Genomic DNA, 27,966 nt, shown 5'->3' with positions numbered 1-27,966 from the left:
AATAATAACATTTATACACATTATATATTACACAAAATCATAAATATTATATAAAATAACGTTTGTAAATAAAGCTACAGAGCGACGACGGAGTTTGCAGTGGTGGAAAATCCGTCGCGAGCAGCGTAGTAAGAGGAAGAAAGCCGAATCGGAAAGCGTGTGCGGCGGTGAAAACCGTTTCGATTTGTCCGAGAAACCGCGCAAACGGCCACGTGGTTTCTCGGTCTCGCGGCCGTACTCGTTCAGACCGGTTGCGCGGCCGGTGCCTGCACCACTGCCACGGCCGTCTGCGGCGGCGGCGTCATCGTCGTCGTCGCCACTGCGCTGCACTTTTTCAGGTGCGTCCTCATGTTGCTGCTCTGGCTGAAGCTCAGCCCGCACTTGTCGCACGAGTACGGCTTGACGCCCGTGTGGTAGTTCATGTGCGTCTTCAAGTGGTGCTTTTTGGTGAACGACTTGGCGCAAACGGCGCACGCGTAGGGCTTGACTCCCGAGTGCAGGCGCATGTGCAGCGTCATGTTGGACCGGTCGGCGAACGGCTTGTGACAGACGGCGCACGAGAACGGCTTCTCGCCGGTGTGTATGCGCAGGTGCTGTTTGAGCAACATCTTCCTGGTGAACGACTTGCCGCAGTGGTGGCAACTGTGCGGCTTCTCGCCCGTGTGTATGCGCACGTGCATGTTGTACGCCACCCGCTGGTTAAAGCTCTTCGTGCAGTACTCGCACTCGTACTCCTTCCGGTTCCGGTGGATCTTCATGTGCGAGCTCAGGTAACCGCGGTCGTTGAACAGCTTACCGCACTCCGGGCAACTGCCCGAGAACTCTCTGGTGCCCTCGTGCACGGACCTGTGGTACTTGTAGTTGCGCAGTTGACTGAACTGCTTGCCGCACGACTCGCACACAAACGGTTTCTCGCCCGTGTGGGTCCTCTGGTGGATCTGTATCGGTACAGAAAAGACATTTTATGAAAGGACACGATATTATATTATAAATGTTTCGTATGTACGGTCGACGAAAAAGAGTGAGCTTAATACGTTTTAAACGTCGCACCGTTATTATATAATCATACGTTTTGTGTTATTATTTGTAATCAGAGACGTATTCAGAAATTTGGAGCCCGGATGCTAATGTTTTTTCATACCCCCTCCCCCACATCGAGAAAAAAAATTATTTGGCTTTTTCCGCATAACGAGCTCGTCGGAGCTTACTTTTCGGTGACCACTCATTACCGCTATCCTTTTTAGAACAAAAGTAAAAAAAAAATATTAATTTATGTAGTTTTTCATTTTCATTAACAGAAGATGGGTTACGTACAAATTTGATTCTGCCCCTATACAAATACCATTATTGTCAATCGCCCTTTTAGTCCCCCCTAAATACGTCATTGTTTGTGAGACTTAAGACTGATCGTGAATTTGTACTTAAATGATTGTGTTTACATTATTATTATAACGATTTGAAACAGAAGTTAATTTTTAAGTTCTGATTTTCAGTTGACCGGGTTTGTTTGAAAAAAAAATATTTAAATATTATTCACTGTGTATACATTTTTTTTTTTTATCAAACACGCCAATTGTAGAATTCGAAAAAAAGTGTATAGCGACGAAGCCATGTCGACACTCTGGGATACTTTGATGTACAATTGTAAATAGGTAGTATAAAAATGTTCAAATATTTTCAAAATTATATTTAATTAATTCAGTGTCTGGTATAATTTAATACTTGATTATCCCGTAAGTTAGTTGATAATTGATTTGACGGTTACAGACTCACATATTATAGATGCTTATTGCTTAATTATATAATTTTTAGAAAGAATACGGACCTATTAGTCATTTGAAAGTTAAAATATTTTAGGCTTAAATCGTTGTCTATCACCATCATTATACATGTGGTGATAGTTGGATAAGTGAAGTCTGGAATATTATTATACCTTGAGAGACGCTTTGGTTACGAAAGTTTTCCCACATTCTTGACAAACATGACTTTTTGTTTGATTCGCATTTCGGTCTTTCTCCGGGATCCCATTGTTGTTAGCATCGCTGGTAACTTTAAGTTTTTGGTTTGTGTCTCTGTCACTATCGGTTGATGGTGACGGCGGTATTGAAACAATCGTAGGCTCTTCCGGCGGCGTTGGTGGCAACGGAATAGGAAGCGGTCCTCTTTGGATTTCTGTAACCTAAAAAGAAAACTGGTTTTAGAATTATTTAAAATTAACACATAGAAAGCAATAGAACACTGTACATTTTATTTAAACTAATTTTTGGGGTTTATATAAGATTGACAAGATTAATAGAAGAGGCGGTAACGTATCAATTATGGGTGAAATGATTCATGGGTTATAGAAATTACGTATAATGGCAGACACCATCATTATATTATATACATAAGTCATACAGGTTTTTGTGTGATAAGTATACGTAAAGCAGTTGTAAGGTCGAAGCAATTTTAAGTGTTTTAACGTTGCATCGATGATTGTATTATGCGAAATTTGTAAAAAAAAGAATCATCTCAAATATTTATGCACCTGTATCAATACGATTCGTAATTCATGTTTATCCACTATGCTATCTATACAAAACGCTACATTGTTAGTTTTTACTTTTTACTAGCCATGTTGTATTTAGTTATTTTAATTTAATGTATTTAAAAAATAAAAAAACAACAACAATAATGAAATTATAAAATACAAACACTGTGAAAGTATCAACGCGCTTTTGTTTAAGTCGTAGGTATGGAATACCGCCCACGGTCGCCAGACCAGTCACGATCGGAGTCTATCCAAATATCTTAAACGAAATCATACATTTGTAATTTATATACCTACGACGATGGTACCGGAGTCGGAAGATAAGTATGCAGAGAGAAAGGCCAGTTTTGAATTTTTTATTTCTTAATGCATTATCTGAAGTCTAATCTCATAGGTATTATTGATTCGCAAAACGCTGCATTAGGATATACATGTATAATATACGTAATATTATAAAATTATGCCATATTTTGTACGTTGACAGTGCGATGCGTGTATAGTATGTAATTATGTACACTTATGTTGTTAATCGGGTAATTCGATAATAATTATTTTCATTACAGAATACTGAATAAGTTAAAATTTCTAAAGACAACTCTCGATTTAACTCGACACGGCGCAGCGGTGGCATTACGCAAAATCACCCGTGTTATGCGTGTGTGTGTGTTAAATGTTTATGGTTTGATAACCGCAAAACAATAAATCATCATGAACACACGTACAAAATATGTTTAGGTGCCTCTATTCATTGATTTGCATTTTACATCAGTTATTACACAGGACAAACGTCGATTATCAAATGTTAATTGCACGCTTGTGCCATATTATATTTACATATATTTAAAATGTGCGTTTATAGAATGTAGACGTGAATGAAATTCAATTTCACTCGGTTGAATAAAAAACATTTACTGAATAATTTTATGCCTATAATAATCACGTTAATTTTAAGAAAAATATGAAGAGGTTGATACTGCGAAGTTTCCAAAGTACAATTTTGTTATATACGTGTTAATAATTTAATGTTGTTGATTTTAAAATTCCATATTAACTGGTTTAAATAACATATAGTAAGGAGTATGTTTTACATTTTGTTACTAAATGTTATCTAATTAATGCATAATATTTTAGCACATCAATGAATCTTCGTATTACGGTCATTGGGATACACTGTGTAGTGTATAATATAATATTGAAATTCAGATAAATTAATGGCATTAATTGCTTTATACAATATACATGTTTAGACTTTAGAGACTCAATCTAGATTAGGCATTGAAAAGATTGATCCATTTAGTAATTATAAAATATTAAAATAATAACAATAATTATAATTATTTTCATCGAAAAGAGATTTAATTACATCAATTGGTATAGTCTAAATTCATTTGAATGGTTGTATACAATAAGTATACCTAATTTTATTTTTAAATACCAATTTAGTTTAGAAAAATATTATATAATTAATAGTTTTAATGTGTATTATGTATACATTTGAGTTATCATACTACTTGTAAGAAAAGATTTTATTTTTTCCTCAAAAGTATTTTTATAAGCACAAGAAAAAATAAACTATACATGCAATCCCTTTTTAAAAAAAATAAAATCGATATACTGTTTTAATTCTATTATTCTATTAAATTAAAAGCAAATAATGGTAAATTCAAATTGTATAATATTACTATATTGAAAGCTAAGCTTGACGTGGGTACGGTTAAGAACATACTTTTTTTGTTATACCCAAGGTGGATATATATAATATGTATATGTATATATGTATATATATATATATATATATATATATATATGTGTGTATATAATATATATATATCCATCTTGGGTATTCCATTGAGTGTAATGTATTTAAACATTTAAAGCGACGTTGCCATGTCCTATATCCGCTGACGGTTGTGTCTGTTTCTCCGGGACATCACACATTTCAAACCGTACTATCGTTATTTCTTATCTACGGTTGTTTATTGCAAACGTACTAATGTGATGTGAAATTTAAAATCGATAATTAATTACTAAATATCAAATGGTAACAATATCGACAGCTATCAAACAATAAAGAAAAATTAAAAATGTGAAAAGTAGGTAAGTAACCACTCTGTTACACAGTAGGTGTCAAATGTACCCCGTCAGTCGTCATTGAATAAATTACTGTAATTTATGTGTCAAATTTGAATGCAAACATAAATCATTGCAAACGAAAAACAATTATGAGCGAAGACGATCTGTCAGCCTATAAACTGTACATATTATTTATATTTTATTTTTATGTTTTTTTAATATTGCTACTAAAGAAATTTATTTTACAAATAATAATACAGTAGATTGATAAAATTTAATTTGATTTTGAAAATTTTTAAACATTCAATTTTGGTAATTATTGTGATTTAATTGTATATAGTTGATTACTTATTAATATTTATTTTATGGCCATGAATAGGTTCGTGGTATGAATAGTCAGAATTAATCAAAATGTTTTGAAACTGTAATAATAATAATTATGTATATAAAATAAAACAATATAATATGCAAAAGTTTCGAGTCTCCACAAATAATATTACAATTTGCCTAAATTAAAATAATTAGAATTGTTATTCCATTTAAATATCTAATTTCGTTTAAATCTGAATTTCAAACGTTTATAAAAAAATAATTATGCATATTTATCATTGATATTTTTAAATAGATATATAATAACAGCTAAATATGAAGAACCTTGTATCGAATTTATTTTTGATACTATTGAATCTAAGCTAAAAAAAAAGTCTATAAATAGTTTAAAAAAAAATTAAAACAAACTAATTATACTATTGTGAATATATAATATAGGTTATTTGTTTTTGAATTATAGCAAATTTAATTTTATTGATGAGGATAACACTGTTAGATTTGAGTAAAATTTTCAATTTTTTTTTTGCTTAACAAAAATTAAAATTCATTAAATCAATTAATTAATCAGGAAATGTATAATATGTTGTCACGTGTCAGTAGTTGTATTGGTATATTAGTTCATACGTGGAGTGAATGTGCTCGGTGTTAATGTAATTTTGTCTTTTAAAATATATTAAGGGAAAATGATAACGATCAAGTCCTATAAAATCAACTAAATTTAATTATTTTATTTAAGCAATAGAGAATATTATTCTAAAAATCACATTGAACTCCGTTTTTCAAAAAATTAACATAATTCATAATAATAAGTCTTAAAAAGATAATTTTTAACTTTTTATAAAATATTATATTTATATCAAATTTATTGAAATAAAATAAAAATTAGAGTTGGATATAGACAGTAGAAAGTCTTTTTATTTAAGTTATAAAACAGTTATAATAATCCGATAGTCTTACGAGGCTAAAGTGTTTTTCTGCGATGTTATTTGTTGTTAATACAACAAAAAATAAGCCCAAAATAGGTATAAGGTTGTGGATTAAAAAAAAGTATTGAATGAAAATAGTAACTAAAATATAGAATATAATTTTCAAATTTTACAGAACTGTGGAAAATTTGAAAAAAACTGTCACCAAAACATAAATATAATACGTTCCGTAAGTATTGATTATTTGTGACACATGTTTGTTTTTAAATTAGGTATTATTTTATTCAACAATATTTTCAGTTTAAACTAACTAGTTTTTTGACCAATCAATAACAATGTGTAAAAGCATACACATAATATGTGCCGTAGTTATCTCTTTAAATAAGACTAAAATTATTTACAATTAACCATTAACCTTTACATTTTAATTAGATTTGATATTCATTCGAAGATCGAGATCTTAGACCTGTACATTTCATATCAACGTTGCCAAATTACGTATAGCCGACTAGACTCATATTTATCAATAGTTTTAGCTAAATGAAATAATAATTAACGTTAAGTATTTGCTTATTGTAATATATCACATATTTTTTTTTGTATTACCTATTATGTTATATTACAGTTAAAACTTTAATTTGAATATACGTTTAAACTGTTATTACTGTACATTAATTATATTATTTAAGAGCTAGAATCTGGAATCTCTCAACGGGCTTGTAGTTTTTGAAAGTGTAGTACACAATATTCAATTTAATTTATTAGTTTAGCGAGCTTTCTACAATTACGTCTTTCAAAACATTAACCGTCACGTTGTCATCGTCGCCGTTGCGCGTGCATGTATATAATAAACACTTGTACAATACAGTCACTGTTGTACGCACACTGAAATATAGGTAGTTGAAAAGTACAAAGTAAAATAACAACAACAAAATATGTTATAGCTGTGGATTCCTACTATAAGCACAATCATTTTTCTTGCTACGTATTATAGTTCAAGACCATTTTCCTAACACATCTCGCGTTCGTCGATTTATCATATGAAAAAATGATTACTTTTCCGGGACTTGAATTTATAACAGCCCATACATATTTTCATAAAATCGGCCGTCGTCCAAATAATATGGTTTTATATGTAGATATACCAGTGAACCACATATTGTATGAATACTTCAGGATATGTAATACATACAGCTTGTAGTACATTGTATATGCCTCTTTTAGCTAACATTTTTGAATTGTGGACATGTTGTATGGGAGAATTTCGAATACGTTTACATTTAAATCACTGGAGGCCCTAAATTTACATTCGGGTCATAAATATGTAAATATTTTTCCGAACCAATAACATTAAAATGTAATAAACATGGCCGTATTTAGTTCAGATTTTTGATTTAAATTTATCGGTTGTTGTACTTGTTTCAATAGAGCAAAAAACTCAGATAATATGTTTTATATAATTAGCCGTCTACACTGGCCATCCAATTTACACAACAATTTATTAAGATACGAGTTCGATGAAATGGGTCGACGTATTTTTATTTTTTACCATCACTCATGTCTATTTCGTAGGTTTCATAATTTATACTTTTCAAAACAATTATAAAACATACATTCAAAACCGTAGTATTTATAGGAACACTACACAAGTACAAACGTATACTCATCAATTTAAATGTGAGTTTTCTAAATTATATTATCGCATATACATCGTACAGTATAGAAATCGAGTATTATCGCGTCACAGATGCGTATATATCAAGATTCTGTATATAACAACCGGTCGTAAGTAATAATCACTCTATTATAGAGACTATAAATTATAGATATTCAAAGGAAATTTGCTATAACTAATACAAAAAATTTCACGCTGACAACGTCTCGTGTCATCGAGTGATTATATTGAGTGGTTAAATATACATATATATGCATAGATAATATATACTTAGTGAATTAATTTAAAAAATTTCTCGTGTAACATCTTACGTTATAAACTATAAATTTAAATGACGAATTACTATTGTTCCTTAAACGAGTTTTGACATTGACAAGGAAACAATTGCATGATGTATATACCAATACCATAAATCGATATATTTTAATTTTCAATAAATTTCATTTACAATGCTATGAAACCACATACTAAATTAAAAAAAGTTCCAGCTTAAAAACTGTAAGTATTGAGCAGATAAAGTTTGGCTCAGTAATAAATATGGGAAATATATTCAGTATACATTTTTTGTCACTATAACTTTTACATTTGATTAATGATATCAAATAAAATGTTTTATACTGTTTTGTACTTTTGTATTTAGATACTCCACCAAACGAATTCGTAAATTTTAAGAAGAGTTTTTTTTATTTATCGTTTTTTTTTCACGCATACACACACGCATTTCCACAATATACAGATTATTGATTATTAGCTAGTTATTCAATTTCTCTCTTCATATTTAAATTAAATATTATGTGGACGCCGAACAGACAAGGGATTTTCTCCTACTAAATTTAGTTTTGATTTAAGAATAATTCAACATTAATTATGTATGACATACAAACTTCACAAATATTGAAATATGTACGAAATAACATTTTGAAATCTGTAATAACGGTTATAGTATTTAAACTGTATTGTGTAGCAGTGGTATTATAAGGGGTGGTTGTTAATTCCGCCAAAATATCGGTCAAGATAAAAAGGCATTAAAAGGTCTAATGTAAATTTCGCCAGTTCAAAATTCGAAATCAAAAAAAAAAAAAAAAAAATGACAGTGTTATAGGATGCTATAAATAGATACACCAATAGAGTAATACAAGACTTAAAATATTCACAAATTATATCACATCATTTTAGTTTACATATGACATACCTAAAACTATATATTTTTGGATTTTTTGGTATAACGATTATTTATATTAATTATGATTTTGTACTATAATTTAAATATTTAATGTGGACGATTATAATTATTATTATGAAAAAAATGATTTTATATTATTAGGTATAATGATTATTTAGGTATTATGATTTTTTTTACTATGATTTAAATATTTAATGTGAACAATATGGTATTATATTAAATTGTAATTTTTTTTTAATAATATATCATATTAATTTTATACTACTACTTGATTCTCTTCACTAGCGGAATTTACATGAACTCAATTTTACCTGATTTTTTTCAGTGGTGGAGTTTACAGTAAAAAAAAAATACTTGTGGCGGAGCTTACATACGCCAAAAAATACTATATATATTGTAATATTACAACTTACCTGAATTGTGTTCGCCGTCGGCGGATGCACTGGAATCACTAGGGAGTCAGGTTGCACGGTCTTTGGAGCCGAGTACCTGGGAGTGGCGCACGGTGGACGGGAATTTTGAGCCCACGGTGAGGGTGTCAAAATGCCCGTGGTCCTGGGCGGCTGACGGACCCTGCAATAAGGGTGCTGCTGCTGCGATGGTGTCGTCGTCAAAGGCGTCGGATCGTTCATATATGTTGATGGAGAGCACGGATGGCAATGGGGAGCCTGTGGTTGGACCGAAGACATTTCCAAGTGCCGTCTCGGATCCAGAAGCGGCCCGATTCCCAGGGCTCCAGCGGCCGTAACGAAACCGTCCATCTTGTGCCCAGGGACGACGGCCGCACCCGTGTAGACGAACTCCAGAACGCGGCCCACGTCCTCGTGCCCGACGTCCTGCAGGATGATTGTAACGCTGTCGTCCGGTCCAGGATGGCCGAGGAACAGTGTCTGCAACGGAGACACCATAACAACGATTTACTTAAATTGTAATGGAATATAATATATATTATACGTATTAATAAAAAAATTATATAAGCGTTAAATGATCTCTTCGGTCATGAGCGTCGACCGAGAGTCAGCAAACGGTTTACGTATTGATTTAATTATTATGACTGTGCTTACGTACCTACATTAATCAAACAGTATAATATTATTATGTAGGTGTTATAATACACGTCTTATACGATATAGTTCAGGCTATTTGGGCCCGCGGTCTATATAGTTTTTTTCAGTGTTATCTATCGCGTCTGTATCATATTGACATCAGATTCGTCTTCGGTGTTTCAAAAGGGAATTGGTCAGTGGGGCGGGCTGTCAAAAGAGTGGGATAATACGCGTGCGCGATTGTCGATAAATTATAACACACTTTGTGTGGTGAAATCGTTCACCTCCCTCTCCCTAATTTCTTTTCGCACATTTATATTTCTCAGCTGCAGTTCCTTCCAATAGTGGCGATTACGCGATTACAGTGTTATGGGTTCAGTATATAAATCTAAGTCCACCGTCAAATCGGAAAATGACCTATAAACTCGCGATACACGCGCCATGGCAGCAATTAATCCGGCAAGCACGGTACAGACACATGCGTATGTGATATGTTGTGAGTTTATGACGTATATCTGTTTTACGGCGGCGAATAGTACGTCACCGCGGGGGTTAATTTACTGGCGGTTTTCGACTAGTCGAGCGACTGACAATCAGACGGAATACCATCAGTAACCGAACGCATTACGCACCTAACAATGTCTTACGATTACGTTGGATATGTACCTAGGTATAATATGTAATACAATCATAAACGAGGGCTATAATAATAATATTATGTCGTATATTATATTTTAGTTGGTTTTTTATTATATTTCCACGTGTCTCCAGTTTGCAATGCTCGAGTGTAAGTAGACGTAAACGAGTCCACTGCTCGTTTGATGTCATAAAAAAAAAACCTCGCGGAGCTCTGATTAAATATAACGCCACGTGCAATATGATTATCAGTATTGGCAGTATCAGTTGTTCTGTGCGGCAACAGCTTTAAGTTCGTGGACTTCACATCGTATAATATCTTCCTAGTACCTACATTGATTAAATTCAATGTCTTACGAAATGTTACTACATAGTACCTACATTGTGAATATTATATTTTATGTTTAATTAAATTTCTTTAGTAATTGTAGTTATTATAATATAATAATATACCTATAAAATATAATATAATATAATATAATAATATAATAATATACCTACATATACGACGGCAAATGATTTTATCTCTACAGGTACGGTGCTGTTAAATAATATTGTAATATCGTATCGATTTGTACACACGTGTATAAAGTCGTTATTCGTAACAGCGATAACCTTATAATATTTTAATTTCTATGTAGGTATGCGATCAGTAGGTATAAGCTATACCTAGTGAACTTGTATCAGTTTATTTACTTTGGTGAAAATCTAAACCATTGCTGACTAAAAATTACTCGACTTTACACTATAACGCGTATACGTGTATCTGACCTCAACGATAAAAATGGGTGGGTAATATGGCTATATGGACAGGTATATACATAGTATAATTTATATGTTATTAGTATTGGAACCAAAAAAGGTCGGTGTTTAAATATACACTAATGATTATAAATTGTATATTTAAAAATTAATTAAAAAACACATTGTTTTTTTTTTTTAACTTACTTGCAAATACGAACTACAGTAAGCCAGTACGACTTTGTGGGCTCTTAATTTGTATCCATCGGCGCAGCATATAACAACATCTGAGAAATGTTCAGAATTCATCATTTGTTGTAAACTGAACATCAGTCTGTTTTCATGATTATCGTACTTGGTGTCTCCCATCTGGAAAAATTAAATTACATAGAATTAGTTTATTATAAAAATAAGAAAGATAAAAAAATAAATAACAATAATTAAAACAAATAATTGTCATTAAAATTAATTGGTCCTACATCATTATTTTTACAGATATAGAACAGTTGATATAATTTAAGTTGTATTATATACAATTATCTATCGAATAGAGCTATTAAGTGCAGCAATAAAGATTAGAACTACATATAACAAAATTAAATGTATTGGTACAGTTAAATGCATATAATAGTGTACTAAATCTAAATCGTAACAAGGTGGGAATATAAAACTTGATAAAATTAAATAACTCAATTTTTCGTAAAAATATAATTGAACTTGTCATTTTTAGTCATAATATTTTTTATTTGATATACCTAACTGTGAAAAAATGGTAGGTGTGTGTGTGCATGCGAACTAATTAAATATTATCAATTTTAATAATTAGTGATCAATTAATTCATTTAGCCATGAGTCTGACGAATGTCTGAAATTACATATTATATATATATATTATTAATTATGATTGGTTTAATAGGATAATTAAGTTTTATGTTTATTAACATAATTGGTGTATATTTTAATTTGACGCTAAATGCAATACAGACAAAATTGTTACGTATCTAAATTATGTTTTTGAAAAAAACAATATCGATGCATTAAGCGTAACTTGAAATAAAAATGTTGATATTTTAAGAAAATATTACGAGTAGTTCAAATTTAGAACATATAATTCGTAGGTACATAGTACCCTTAGTCAGTCGACATCGCTAAGAATGAAAATAAATTACCATGTAATCACGGTTAAATTATATACTATAGGTACACCTAAACATTATCATGAGTCAGTACAATATGTGAGTTACGTCACTGAGTGTACGAGCGTATTAAACGATGACTATTCATGGCAAGCACAAATATTATAGGGCACGAATATAATATTGTACTCGTATTTGTCTCTTTAATTATAGATAACACGGCTTAGAGGTACACATACGAATATTATTGTATGTTTATGTACTTAACATACAAGTAATAAACATATTACGTCTGCGCTTTGACAATAATACGACAGAAAATTTAATTTAAGTTTATAGTTGAATAGTACGAGAACATTTGCATGTTGAATAATTTAAGTATTAACCAAAACAAAAGGTATAATCTCATCGGAGTCATCTTAATTAAAGACGAATTATTTGAATACTGACATTGTTCGCGTTCCATCGAATAACGCAGAACTGAATAAAATTCAAATGGAAAAACCCTTATCTCAAATGTAACGAAGAAATTATTTTATACCCATTAAGAATTGGACACACAAGACTAACCCATGGATTTTTCATGATCAAAGGAGAATAACCTTGACCCTAAGCACGTGGTATTACGTTCACGATTGAACCTATAAGGACGGATTTCCAAGGATATAAACATGATCGAATAAATCACGGTATAAACGAAGTCCGAAAATCTTGATGAACAAACCATGAAAAAGCGAGATCATTTTTAATATATACTCTTAATATATACAATTAATAAATAAAATAATGGTTGGATCGATTTTTAATAACTATACTGAGTTGTAGAAAACTGTGCTTATACAATCATATAAAAATCAAAATTATTTTGAAATGTTATTCAGAATAATACACAAACCACGGTAGTACTAAAAAAAGTGACATGGATTGTCGTATTTCTATATTATTACATGAAAATCAATAATAGGTAATAAGTAATAACAACATTTTTCTGTTATATAAAATATTTAATTAACTACTTTAACTGTATGTTAACTTTGTAGCGATAAAGTGAAGGTTGTAAATAATTTGTTGCCATTTCGTGAGACGTGAAAAAATACATTAGATATTTTGTATTTTTTTGCTGAGACATTTGTTTTTATTATAATTCACGATAAGCTTTGAAATGTTAGTAGGTAACAACGGAAAAACTAAAAGTTCGTCATAGGTAAACGTTTATTATTAAAAATATACATTTTAAAACAGATCTATTAATTATTTTATAGGTAAGTATTATGTTAGTTAAATATTGCATGTTCTTATTTTCATATTTCATATTATAATATTGCTCTTATAGTTTATATTTGTTTTACAATACGTTCGAATGTTTTAAAATATAGTCATAGTTTAATAATTAAAATATATATCTTAGAATTCTGAACATATTTGAACAAAAAATTTAATAAATAAAAAAAAAATATTAATTATTATTTTTTACGATTTGTATGCACAGGATATTACAGTTTGTAAATAGGTTAACATAAAGTACTAGATACGGTATCGTAAGTGTAGGATGCGTCCATCGAAACTACTTTCAATTTAAAACTTAGGGGGTTAGGTAGTTGATAGAATAATTTACTAAGAGTTATTAAGTAGGTCAAGTGGCCATTTACGTTCGAGACGGAGAGGGTTGTCAGGTGATATGCGAGCAGAGAGTTGAGATATGAGAGGGTTTGAGTTATTGAAGAAGTCTTTATGCAATTTATTTTATTGATAGGAATTGTTGGTATGTTAAAGTCATGATGTAAAATGCGATTGCGGATGTACCAGGAAGTATTGGAAATTTGGAGAGGACATGAAGAATTATTGATTGGAACAATTGAAGTTTTAACTTTTTATTGTTCCCAAAAGTTAGATTCTATATGTCACTGCCGGACCATAATCTAAAATATTTGAGTTAAACTTGAGACAATGTAGTTTCTATAGTATACCTAAAAGTAAAGCCTATATTAAATAACGGTTTTACGAGTTAATAGTTGTGAGTTGATACGTCAAAAACATTATTAATAGCTTAAGCTACAAACTCCATCAAAAGATTATTTTTAAAACATCGCATCGTAGTTTAAAATTAACGTTATAGATGTATTAAATCAAAATCTATATGCATATAGCAATCATATTTAAGAATTTGTAAAACACATAAAGTTAACACCGATAGAGATTTATTCTTAAATTTATATGATTAGATTATCCAATAATATTTATAACAAATAAACGGGTGATGAATTGGTCACAATAATCTATCAAAGGAAGGTATATTAAAGAAAAAAATCGATATTCAACAGAAGAACAAACTCACAGTGAGAGTAGCGAGGAGGGGAGCAGAACCCACTAATATTAAAAATATAAAATAATTGATTTTATAACTAACACATATGCCACGAATTAAAAGTAGATAAGATGTAATAGATATTATGCCAAAGCATTAAATAAAAAAAAAAAAAAAATGGTTTCGATTTATTTAAGTTTTTTTATTAGACAGTGAAAAATATATTATAAATTATTACTAAGTAATACATTAATAGTTAATTAATTTTAAAATTTACCGGAGCAGGAATTGAACATTTTTTGATTTATTCGCATAAATTTATCAATGATAATATCATTTTATTAGTTGTATATTAGTTTTAAGTTGTATAACAAGACAACTAAAATAATTTGTTTTTATGTTTTGTAAAATGGAAACTTAGCTTATTGTTAAAGTAAACGTATAATATTTCACATGATATAATATGCATCGATTTTTTTTCATCTAATGCCTTCACTACTAAACATTTTGTGTTAAAATACTTAGGTAACACTCAATTAATATTTATAGTTTATGTAAATAACAAATACATCGATACACCTTCATCATTATAATTTTATAATAAAAATTAGGCGCACACCAAGGTGTATCATAATTAGATTTTAATTGATGTTAGAATAATTTATTAAAATTTGTTTCTTATTTAAACTATATATATTTTTGTATATATATTTAAATATACATACATACATACATTAGTTTGTTGATACTATTCCACTATGATATAATTATACACACCTATAATAAGTATCTATTTTATTCTTACAACTACCTACTTCGAGATTATTTTTTTTGAAGGTTTTTTTGTGTATTTATAAATTAATTAACGATATTTTTCTAGGATAAAGTATCAAAAAATATTATGATAAAATATATAAACATTGCAATTGTAACTTTCATATTTTTTAATCATATAATAATAATTTTATAATTACCTTTTACCATAATATCTGGATAGTGATAGAAAATTTCAGGAAGTAGGGACATACTACATAGTTTTGATATATTTAAATATTTATAAGACCTTAGAATGTACATTATAACAACTTTATATGAATTTCAATATCACTGTATACGTTTTTTAAATTGCATAGAATATTCAGGAAAATTCGTTTAATTATTTATAAATAATACATGATGGTATACTTACTTAATGCGCTATAATTTATAAGTTTTGTAAATTTTTGCTAACTGCTTCTGGGTGTTTTAATGTTTATTTAGAATATATTGAAAATGCTATAAATATAATATTATAAAAATATCAATATGATACACATCAATACAAAAATTTAACAGAAACATTAGGAACACGGTACACAACTTCAGTATTTTTCATCATTTTAAATTAATGAATTAGCTAAAAATGAAATCTATAAATGATAAAGACATTAAAGTGATAAAAAAATTGAGATAATTGGCGTTATGTAGGTATCTAAAAAAAAAAGAATTTGTATTCGTAAAATATTTCTCCGCCATACAATGAAAAATTTTAAACTTCAAACATTATAATATTATGTGCATGAAATGGATATAAATAATAGCCATAAATATAATTATATTATACTTGGTTAAATACTTGGATATGACAGAAATAATACTAAAAGCCGTTCTATGAACGCATTCGCATAGAATAATGAAAGAGATCTTAATTCACTCCATGATAATATGACGTAAGCTGGCAAGGATTTTTATCGGTCAAATCATGAAAACTGAACGGGTAAATTATTAGACTAGGTACTGAGTACACCTGATTACCATTGTAAACATTTCATTATTACATTATGTGGCAGTATGCCGTATGCATGATTGACTAATTAGTCAATCATGACAGTATGTTGATAATTATAGAAATATTAAACTATGCAATTCGTAAATTTGCGATTTTACCGCTAATAATTACAATGAGTGGACAATGATAACAGTTTTCCTTCCGGATGACGTCATAACATACGTTTCACAGAGTTACTGTCATACCTGTGAGTACTTATTTAGTTATGTGAATACTGAATATAATCTTATAAAACAATTAAAACTATTAAAATTACAAATTTTTGTGTATTTAATTTCATATTGCATAATAAATAATACAATAAAAACAAAATTGGTCGGCGGTTCGAACTACCATTGATTATAATGTACCTTGTAATATATAATCAATAATAGTTACTTGTATATTGTAATAAATGGAACTACCCTTTTCGAAACAACTCACTTTCTCTATTGTAAATATCTCTTCTCTATTAGTTATATTAAAAACAAATATTCGAATACATCATGCTAAATGGTTATGCTGTATATAAACTAACGAACAAAATGTAAATAGAATAATATTATAAATTATATAAATTATAATGTATAATAAACATACTGCATCAGTTTTTTTACATACTTCCTATAATTTTCTCTGTCTTTTTTTTTTTTTTTAATAAATTAAATACTTTTTGATGATTTGAGATATTTTCTTAAGTATTGTCATCGATTACAGATAATAATAATAATAAGCTAATTGATATATTTAATAATCAATGACGATATACCGCCTATAACTTAGATGTTTTAAATGAGTACCTACTTATAATATGTCCTATACCTATATTTTAATTTTTAATATGTTGAATGAATCGTTTATAGCCGAAAGTTTGTTATAATAAATTTAAGTGCTTTTACAAAATATTCTACTTAAATCTAAAATCGTAAAAAAAGATCACAAAATTGAAAATATCGTAGAAAAAAAATTACCTCTATAATTAAATTTGACAATTATTAATCTATAGTATAACGTATTGTATACTACACACAAATACTTACAGATACGACTGACAAAACGCATGATGATATGCGTGTACATTTCGAACACACGAACGGAAAATTATAATAAATTGGTCATGAAGCGCACCGTTCGTTCGGACAAAGAAATCCCATAGAATTCTCGAGTCTCTCGACACGAGATAACAACAATAATAATAATATTATAATGCGTGCTAACTCACTGCAAGCGGGATATATAACATTGTATATATATATTTTTTTAACGCGTATAGGTATGTTATAATATTAAAAAATTAAAACGGTGTACATATATTTCGTTATACGATTACTTGTTATGGGACACACGCGAACCGTTTGCTCGAAAAACCGGTCCACGGCACTATTATCGGTTGCACGTTAATGCAATTAACACACGACCGCGCCGCGCCAAACGCACAAGTTCTGTGTACACGCGAAACGGGAAAAGAAAAAATTCAATCATATAGTTGTTTATTTTTACCTCATATATTCTACACCGGTCGACTTTCTAAACTTATGGAAGAATTGGACTTGTTTCGAAAACGGTTTTTTACGTAAAATAAAAAAAAAAAAAAAAAGGAAAAAAAAACGGGAAACCAATTTCGTCGTCGTGATTTACCATTGCCCATAGTCAAAGTGCGTAACAACGGTTTTGTTTTTGTTTCTCGGTCGATCTCGTCTGAGTGATAATCCGTCGGGGGTTTCCTCCACAGCATGACTTAACATGCAAATCCACACGCGATGTGTCCGTTCTGTTTGTGTGTCGCTCCGATCGATTATATTTCGCGGCTGCTTTCAATGGGAGATAGTACATTACCTATTATATTCTTTTGGTACGTGACAGTTAACGATCCTATAGTCTTAGAAATGTGTCTGTATCGGTTATATTACCTATTATCGCGAGTTTAGACAAGCTAAATTGACATTGGATGATTTTTTTTTTTTTGTTTCATTTTGTATAAAAGAATATATTTTAAGTACATTAGAAACCAAGACGAACTAACAAAAATAGAATTTTTTTTTTAAATTTGTTTTTTTTATTTATACGAATTTATATTTAACATAACGGTTTTCAAAAAAAAACCCGTCTATTTCTACTGCGCTGTTGACTAGTATACAAAATCAATCATAATTATTGTATAAGAACTATTTTGAATACTCGTATTGCGAAAAATCTATAATGACATTATAGGTGAAGCGTAGGTATCTTTAGATAAGAATAATGTTTTTTTTTTCTCTCAATAACGTCGTCATAAAATATTCACGTGGATACAAAAAAGAATGCACATTACAACTATGGTAATTTTTTACCTACATATTTTTTGTTGTTTCAAAATATCGAATAAATTGAATTAATTTTTCACTTTTACCTAATATCTAATTTGTCTAAACATCAAAACCACGCAAGTTTTTAATCATATACATAACTTATTATATGTTTAATATTTAATTTTAATTTATGCTCAGAATCAAAATATTATATTATATTCTTCGATTTTTACGTTCACATCAAAGAAAATAAGTAATCTGCATAGACAAAAATTTATGTTTATAAAATCTAAGAACGTGATATTATTATTATAATATTATTCTATACAATAGGTAACTGATAGTTGTTTATTTTAATAAATAAAAGTTTAAATTTAAAAGTATGAACACTTTTATATGGTTAAATTAATCAATAAAGAATAGTTCATATTCTGTTTTAATTGAAATACTATAGCTGGTTTTGTCATAATTTCATTGTCTATATTTTTGTTTTTTTAATTATTCTATAGCAGTACAGGCCAAATCTCAATTAAACAATATGTTACATAAAAGAAGTGACTAATATAATTTAAGATTTAAAGTTAAGAGGCACTGTTGTCGTAATTATTTCGGTAAAATAAACGAAAAATAAAAACAAAAAAAAAAAAATATGCAAATAATTTAGTCTAATAAATCTGTATCGCGTCTAAATGTTACTGCTGTGTAGCTTCTCTTCTTATTTCCTCATGTCATTACATGTAATATCTTAACGCTCATATTTTTTGTAAACATTATTATAGATGGTGTATATTCTAACAATTGTTAAAAAAATGATTTAAAATTGAAATAGCATTCAAAACTCAAAAAGAAAAACAGAGTTCTCATTTGCAAGTAGCATAAGACGAATTTAGGGAGAGCGTAATAAATAGTTAGGTAAAGAGGAAAAGGAGCATGGAAAGAAAAATTGGCTCTCGTTTGGCAAGGGAGAATTGTAAAACTAATACGGGAAAACAGTGAATTAACTTCGTCTGCCAGAAAATTCCTTGTAAAGTTTATATTAGCAACTTGTCTTCGATCTTAAATTTATGATAGATTTAAATCTATCACGCAGTATATATGATACAAAACGTAGAAGAATCAACGTTTAATTTCATCTTTAAATGAGATTGCGTAACGTCATTTATAAATTAACTTTTAGATGGCGCATTTATGTTTGAATGTAGGTACTAATAACTAAAATAAATCAAAAAAAAGACATACTTACTTGGTTGCACGTTGTTGTATAAGTGGGAGTTTAATTTATTAATTTAGAAGCATGTATACCGATTCAAAATTATTAATCATATATTTTGGCACGTACGAAATAGCCATTAATAAAAATGTTATTCACTTAATAATTTATGAATTAAACTATCATTTGACAGTAATTACTAAGGCCCAAACTTTATCGTATTAAAAAGTGATTAAATTGAATTGCATAACTATTATAAGAGTATCTTAAAAGTGCACCAAAAAATGCAAAACTAAATGATTCCGAACAAAAATGGCTCGCAAATTAAATATACGTTTAAAAACTAAAATATAAAAAATGATTTTATTCTTAATGTGAATAGTTATTTCACTGTAATACATTATATTATCTAAAACAAGTTATAAAAGCAATATTCGTATAATTTGAACTCTAGTACCTAATAACTAATCAATAATTAACGGCGTCGAAAAAATAATAGGTATAATAATAGGCTGACATGTGATGTAATCTTTAAATCGTTATGGTCGAATCTAATACTCGTAGAAAACGTCGAATATAATTTTGCTCTTTTAGTTATAATACAAGTACCTATGCGATTTTTGCATAGTCTACTTAAATATCGTTTTTCGGCATTATTACTTTTCAGAACTGCTGTTTATAGGATTATGATATTGGTGTGATATTAATTTTTATATGAAAGGAACTGTTAAGTTAATAATTAAAAGCTATTAATATTATTTTTACACAAGGTATATCATATTAGATTACATTTATACAATCTACATAATAATTAATATAATATAGTATTATAAATGTCTAAACATATATCTAAACAGTATAGGTACATATATAAGAAATCATATTAAAAATGATATTTTAAAACTAATTTACTCAGACTCCTTTAAATATTTAAATATATTATCAATTGCTTGGTCCACACTTAATATTCTTATATGGGTATTGCTGAACATATTGTTAGATTTCTAATAAAGATCTTGTCCGGCTATAACGAATAATTCAATGGTTGAATAATACTGTTTTTCTTTAGTTTATTAAGTTTAATTTCATTATGATACACTTTGAATAAATTAAATGATCTATTAAAAATCGTAAGTTAATAAATTAAATATCAAATATTTTTTTATATGATTGACCATTTTTTATTTTCAGTATGTTGCCATGTCACGTCAAACATATTTATCATGTATATGTTAGTAAAATCCTGCACGTACATAGCACGTGTTACGAGTAACTCACATAATTCAGGAGAATATCTATAAAAGCAATGTTTATTGGTTGCTAACCACTAACCAGTTTGGAAAACACGACTACAATAGCTAATCTATGATATCGATAACGAGAACTTAATAGTTTACATTGCAAGTACCAATTTCAGATTAGTTAATCATAAGCTAGAATACCACAAAATAGCTTAGACTTTAGATTCTAATAATTATACAGAACCTCGTCATATACTTTCTATCAACAGGGTTAGACTCTAAGGTCTAAGCAATGGGTGTCTTAAATCTGAACGACCACGATTACGATAACAGATCATATTATACACTTTTACAAATACATAATAAATATAAGGACAATATCGAGAATCCAAAGAAGTAGAACAATACAATTAGTGTCAATAATAATTACATTCAATAAAACCACACACATACACTCGCACATCTAGTGTTTTAGAGGAACACACCTCTTTTCGGCATGACGTTGGTGTTTTATAACTATTATATTTTTAATATCTCGGCTCATTTGTTTCATAGACTTATATTAGTTTTTTTAAATTTATATCGCTATTACTATATTGTCTTATATGACAATCAAATAGCTCATAATCTATATTGATTTAGTATACTATAAAAGGTCGTTCCCAATAGATTCGGTTTTGCCTATAACACAACTCTAAAGAAGTTCTAAGATTAAAATTTGCATATTATTATCGTATAATATTAGATCCTTGACAGATACTTCACCCAGGGTCTTCTAAAACTAATCACCGGACGTTTAATTAATTAGCATTTAAATGAATAATTAATAATAATATGTAATTATATTTAAAAAAAAAAAATAAAAGTGTTTTAACTCTATATTGGGTGTGAATTATGTATAAAAAAATAATAGTTACCTTCTATGTTTAATGCCCGAAAAAACATCGAAACCAATCGAGCGCTTACTGTAAATATAGCTGTATAGTATCTACTATAATATTATATTAATCACGTTCACAGATATTTGATTTAGAGGCATTCATTACTTTAATGTCTCATTAATGACCTTTTTTATGATATTATTATTACTATTATCGCAATTTTTCTTATCTGTTATGTATTTTTCGTTTTTGGTAATTTCCATAAAATAATTATACTTTATGTAAACCTAACTATAGCGATTACCTTATCTGTGAGTTTATACGTGAAAAGTAGATCTATATTATTAACTCTGCAGTAAATCTTTGATATCCCGTCACTTAGATGCGTACGCATCAAAGTGGTTCACTAATCACGCTCAACCTCCAGTAATTCCTTTTTGAATTTATTCTATTTCTGATTTTTAGAACATTCAATTATAGTTGAGAACTTTGTTTTTAATCTATTATACCTTTTAAAAAGTGTCCTGAGGCGTTCTATACCTTATTTTTTTAGATGACATTGTTAACCGCAGATAACTGTTTTAATAATTTGCGATGAAGATCTCGAGGCTATGATTTCATAATAGTACGCAATTAAAATTAATCATATACATTACCTATGGACACTGTTTTTTCGAATTTTGATTTTGATGCAATTTACCATAAAAAAAAGTAAAAAAATATCTAATTACCTAATTTATTATTTACTGGAAAGAAGGTTACGGTTTTCGTTTGAAAAAAAAATGTTGTATCACCACGGTCTATACTGTACCGTCTGTACTCCTGAAATGCCATACCATAATCTAAATAATCAAAAATACGTTATTTCGTATTGAGTATTATAGTACTGCAGGTATTTAAAAATTCCAAAAATCAGAGTTTTTATAAAACGTATTGTGTATTGAACACGGAGAGCGAACGTGCTTGACGATTCACTCTGTATGTTATTATTGGTTTTTTTTTTATTGTTGTTGTTATTATTATTATGTACACCACACCGCGCGATCACTAAACGGATAAGCGCATCCAGGAGTATTATTTTTTATCATTTACTGATGCAATAATAGACGGTACGCGTTTTATTTTCAAGATAGGTACCTACAACCGTAACCATAGACGTTGTTGTGTACGGTCGTCGCACGACGCTGATTTCACATCTAAACCGTATAATATAATAGTAATATAATGTATTTTGCACGGCTCGCTCGCGTTTCAATATTATTATACGACATCACGGCTATATTATCATTGCGAGCCGAACGAGGGAAACGTTGCGACACTCGTTTCGCCGTCGTGTTGTCTGAACCGGTTGCCGATGCGGATTTTCCCCTATCTGGCGTACACAGTCAGTCGTCATTCGCTTCTTCCCAGTTGTGGGAATTCGTATGGGCATAAAAACATGAAAAAAATTCTAAAAAACTTCACTGGATCACGTGCACTTTCCCCTGTCACGTATTCCCACGACGGTACTCGTATACCTACGCTCCCACTCCGCGATCCGCCCGTCAAGCTCTCCGACACCGGAGCCGGTGTTTCACTCGTGATGATGTCGACTTGCCTCGGTCGCGTGTATCGTTCTATACAGGGTGACTCTATTAAAAAAAACCCGGCCAGGCCGTAAGTAGGTATTACTACACGACTTACGGAAATAACTCAAATATTCGTTTTCTTCTTCTTACTTTTAATAATATTACAGCTTTTCACAACAAATCGCGTATCCCCCGCTCCATATTATCACTAGTTGTTTATAGCGACTCTATATAGTGACTGTAGTTTTTTTTTTTTTTTTTAATAGCAATCTATAATTAGTGTTTATGCTTACGTTTTTCCATTAAGATATTTTTTATGAAATGTTGATTTTATTATGCTATTACGTTGAAATGTGTGTGTACGTAAATCTTATATTATCTGATTTAATTCTGTATTAATTATAGCTATTTAAAATTTTGGCAGCAAGAATGCAATGAAACTTAATTAATCCTTTTCTACTCGTTTATGTACCTATAAATATATATTGTACATAATTATTAGTTAAAATTAATCGACTATTTGCTAGACTATAATACAATATAATATATTATATATAGGTATACTTGAAACAGACAAATACTCATAGAAAGCTTTTTAAAGTTACACGATATATTATTTTGAAAACTTTAAATTTAAATATTTGGTTATACCATTTAATTTTTTATTTTGTATTTGACTTGACTATTAGTAGATGTTTGTTTTTGATTTTAAGTTAAAACTACACAAGTTATTACCTAAACTTTCTTCACAAAATATTAAAATTATAACGGTTCAAATAGATACACATCAGCAAAACGTTTCTAAAAAACCATAAACAAAATACGAATAGGTTATCTATATAATTAATAATTTAATTCTTATATATAAAAAAAAAAATCACCCGGTATAACATAGATACGTGTATAACACATATTTTATAGGTATATAAAACGGACCGGCTGGTTGCGGCAAAATTTACATATACATACGGTTAACCGTATTCGCCTTAATCGCAACCAAATAGTGAACTATGCCGCACGAAATTGGTAAGAAAATAAAATCGCCTTTCTATTATAGGCTCGACTTGTGCTATATATATAATATATTATGCATATAATAATATATAATGTACACATTTAATTTTGTGCTGTACTTTATGTGTAGTTTATTTTTTTAAATAACGTCATCGTGTAAACTGGTTTTGTGTTCCATTCAAGCGGGGGCCACTGTGTATAATGTTATGATAATAATATTTATACAGACACCACAACGTGTGCCATAATTTGTATACGGCAAACGGTTGAGTTCGATGTGCATAATATGCTCGCGTGTAGGACGAACGTTTTGAATGGGTTTGTTAGTCAAACGAAATTCCATTCGAATAAATATTAATAACGGTTTGTAGTTGTGTACAGTGTACATTATTGCTTATTATGTAAACGCTTTACCTGGCCACCGTTATCAATGTTTTTTATTTATGCCCTACGGCCTACACTTAACAACTGCATACGATTTCGGCCCTAACCACACCCTGGGTTTATTTGTTTGTTTGTTTTTTTTTTATAAAATATAAAATATCATGATATTTATTTCAAGTGAAAATTATTGCAGGGTGTCGTTCAAATATGACACGTCTAAACTGAAGGTTGAAAAAAACGAAACAAACGACTGATGAGCACTGCACAAAATGTATTTAAAAATAAATCTAAATTTTTATCTTGTTATTAGAAATTAATAATTCCAGTATAAAACTATGTATTATAGTGAAAATATTAGTGAAATTGACTCTACTAAAAAGAAATAAATTGACTTATTAACATATCCTTAAGATCGAAATTTGTATCCATTACCTGTATCTGTAAACATTTATAAATTGATTATTTTAAAATTAACCGATTGTTTCTAATAAGCGGTTGGTTTGATTTGTACCTACTATGAAAAAAAAAATGAAAAATACGTAAAAAATATATGTCATGTCTATGTATGTATGTATATTGTATAATTTAAAAAAGTATGTATAAATGTATATATTTTACTATATTTTTAAAATATGTGTCTATCAAAGTTTGTTTTTTTTGCATCGAATAACTCCATGACCATATTTTCGTACGAACTACAAACGATACGTACAGAAAGAGCATTCTTATAATAAATGTATAGGTACTATACTTACGATAAAGTAAAGTAAAAATAAACTATACGATAGCAAAGATAAGAATTAATTACATTGGATATCTCCGGATATCCGATGTACTTAAGCCTATAATTGTTTCAAATAACCGATTTGATGTTTCAATAATTCGATTAATTTGCTATATTCTAATAATATACGTCCGGTCCGTTCCGTGAAATTTTGTATCGTTATTGTATCGATTATCTGTGTTCCTAATAAGCGGATTCTACTGTAGTTTTATATTATTTAGGTTCCTATAAGCCGTTTTTTTCATTTTTAACCTAGAACATTGTCATGCTCACTCTCTGGACTCCAGTTTGAAACTCTAACTATGTATTATGTAATATAAGAACTCTATATCTACTCAACCTTTCGCCCTGTTTGTTACGCAAGTTTAATACAACTTTAAATAGCGTGTTGATGTAAATGTATATTCCTGGTTGTAAAGGAATACAATTCTTGTTAGTAATGAGTGAATTTTTTTTTTATCCAGTATAATAAAGCTAAGTTAGTTGTCCAAATTACATTGTTAAATTAAAAACGTGTCTACAATATATCCCGTTGACACTTAAAACTACTGAACAGTATAATATAATATAATATATAATACAAAAAATAGATTAAGAGTAAATAACATTTTATATCAAAGTTATGCACTTTATTTCAATGTACAATTTAGTAATAATTTATTTTTTACTGCAAAAGTTTTATTCTAAACATGCATTAATTCCAAATTTATGGTTGCTGTGAATACCAAGATACGCATACTTTATTATATGGTGGTCAATAAAACCTGTATGGAGATTTAAACGCTACGCTGTGAACCACACCATACTATGTAAGTTTGTTTTAAACACAAGTGTTATTTAAAGATTTAAGAATAGTTCAACGATAATAACTATGAACTTCACTAAGACAGTATTTATCAAATTATGGTATATTATAATTAAAAACATATAAGTAGGTTAGAATGATGGTTGTTAAAATATGACTTTTGGACATGTTATAATAATAGTAATAATTATAATTGTATATGTAATGGTTTTTTGATCATATCAGTTCAACAGCATTAATCGCCGTCGGGTTTAGGAAATTAGAGCGGCCAAAGAATCTATATATTTATTATAGTTTGTGTTATCTAGTAATTAGATAATTATTATTATTGAAACGAGACCGTGAGTTATATAGTTGAAATTACTCCGATTAAACTAAAAAGTGAAATATACGATTTATTAAAGGATTTTTTTTTTTAAGCGATGGACTCAGTTATACGTTATAATAGTAAAATAATGTTTTTTATACGAAATTATGTGTACAAAAATACCAATGTTTTAAAGCAAAAAAATTTCTCCCATTAATATTATTATGATGTCAATTAATATTATAAGGAGTGTATACTATGCATACCCACAAGTTTATTATTTTATTACTATGCGAACAAAAACGAGAATGATTTCGCACGTGTAGTAAGTACTACACATTACACACACACACACATATAATACACCTATATACGTTTTTATAAAGTATTTTTTTTATGGTCGTTTAAAAACAGAGTTTATGTTTATTAAAATTATTGGAATGTTTTGGTTTAACGAGGTCGCCATTGTTCCGATGGTGGGTTTTAACGATATTTGGGTTTGTGAACGCGACACGCTAATACATTAGCGAAACGTACGTGGAAAGTTTCTAATGGGTACTGTGTATAATATCGTAAAATAATATGTATAAAATATAATAGATAATAATGAAATAATTATAATATTTGTTTTCAAGAGACTTAAACGCCCGCCGGACTCACCTCGGGTTCTTTGAAGCTCACTGATTCCGCCTCGCACGGATTTCACGTCGTTGACGGGAGCTGAACACAATAACTACAGAACACTATACGAATGTTGTTTCAATATAGACGTACAATAAACATTATCGAATAAGTTTATTACCGAACACGGACGGATCGCACACAACACTATGATATAATATTATTGTTATTAACATACGCGCACCCCGTCGACATTGCGTTTATTATTGATGTTATTGTCGTCTTTTTCGCCGTCGACTTCGTCGTCGTCGTCATCGGACCGCATCTACCCGAATGTGTTCAAGTCGACAGACAACGGACGGACACGGTTCGTGTGTACTGAGCGTGTGTGCGAAAAGCTGCACATGGGCTTAGGCCTGGCGCGCTGGGCTCCCCTCTCACCCCGGAGATGCAACCGGTTCGTATGGGCGGGACC

The 27,966-nt window shown here is 29.5% G+C and overlaps 1 protein-coding gene across 4 annotated transcripts; it reads right to left on the bottom strand.

Moving 5' to 3' along the window:
* Window positions 1–5: 5 nt before the first annotated feature.
* On the bottom strand, window positions 6–27,883 carry LOC114132013 (zinc finger protein OZF-like). Of its 4 annotated transcripts, none has more exons than XM_027997379.2 (5): window positions 27,531–27,883; window positions 11,348–11,509; window positions 9,131–9,607; window positions 1,934–2,179; window positions 6–938 (listed from the first exon to the last, which is right to left on the bottom strand). In XM_027997379.2, the coding sequence occupies exons 2-5, from the start codon at window positions 11,507–11,509 to the stop codon at window positions 243–245; spliced, it is 1,581 nt and encodes a 526-aa protein (XP_027853180.2). In that variant the 5' UTR covers window positions 27,531–27,883; the 3' UTR covers window positions 6–242. The 4 variants fall into 4 exon arrangements, with proteins under 4 accessions (XP_027853180.2, XP_027853181.2, XP_027853182.2 ...); XM_027997380.2 differs by lacking the exon at window positions 27,531–27,883 and adding an exon at window positions 17,429–17,449; XM_027997381.2 differs by lacking the exons at window positions 11,348–11,509; window positions 27,531–27,883 and adding an exon at window positions 9,786–9,952.
* Window positions 27,884–27,966: the final 83 nt, after the last annotated feature.

This window comes from Aphis gossypii, chromosome 1 (assembly GCF_020184175.1).
Source record: "Aphis gossypii isolate Hap1 chromosome 1, ASM2018417v2, whole genome shotgun sequence".
Lineage (NCBI taxonomy): Eukaryota > Metazoa > Arthropoda > Insecta > Hemiptera > Aphididae > Aphis > Aphis gossypii.
The sequence above is the reverse complement of the archived record's forward strand: the minus strand, read 5'-3'. Positions and strand labels throughout refer to the sequence as shown.

Coding starts and splice junctions, on each gene's coding strand:
- LOC114132013 (XM_027997379.2), bottom strand. CDS start 11,509: ATGGGAGACACCAAGTACGATAATCATGAAAACAGACTGATGTTCAGT. Junction 9,608..11,347: donor ACTGTAGTTCGTATTTGCAA/GTAAGTTAAAAA, acceptor TCTCCGTTGCAG/ACACTGTTCCTCGGCCATCC. Junction 939..1,933: donor TAACCAAAGCGTCTCTCAAG/GTATAATAATAT, acceptor GTACCGATACAG/ATCCACCAGAGGACCCACAC.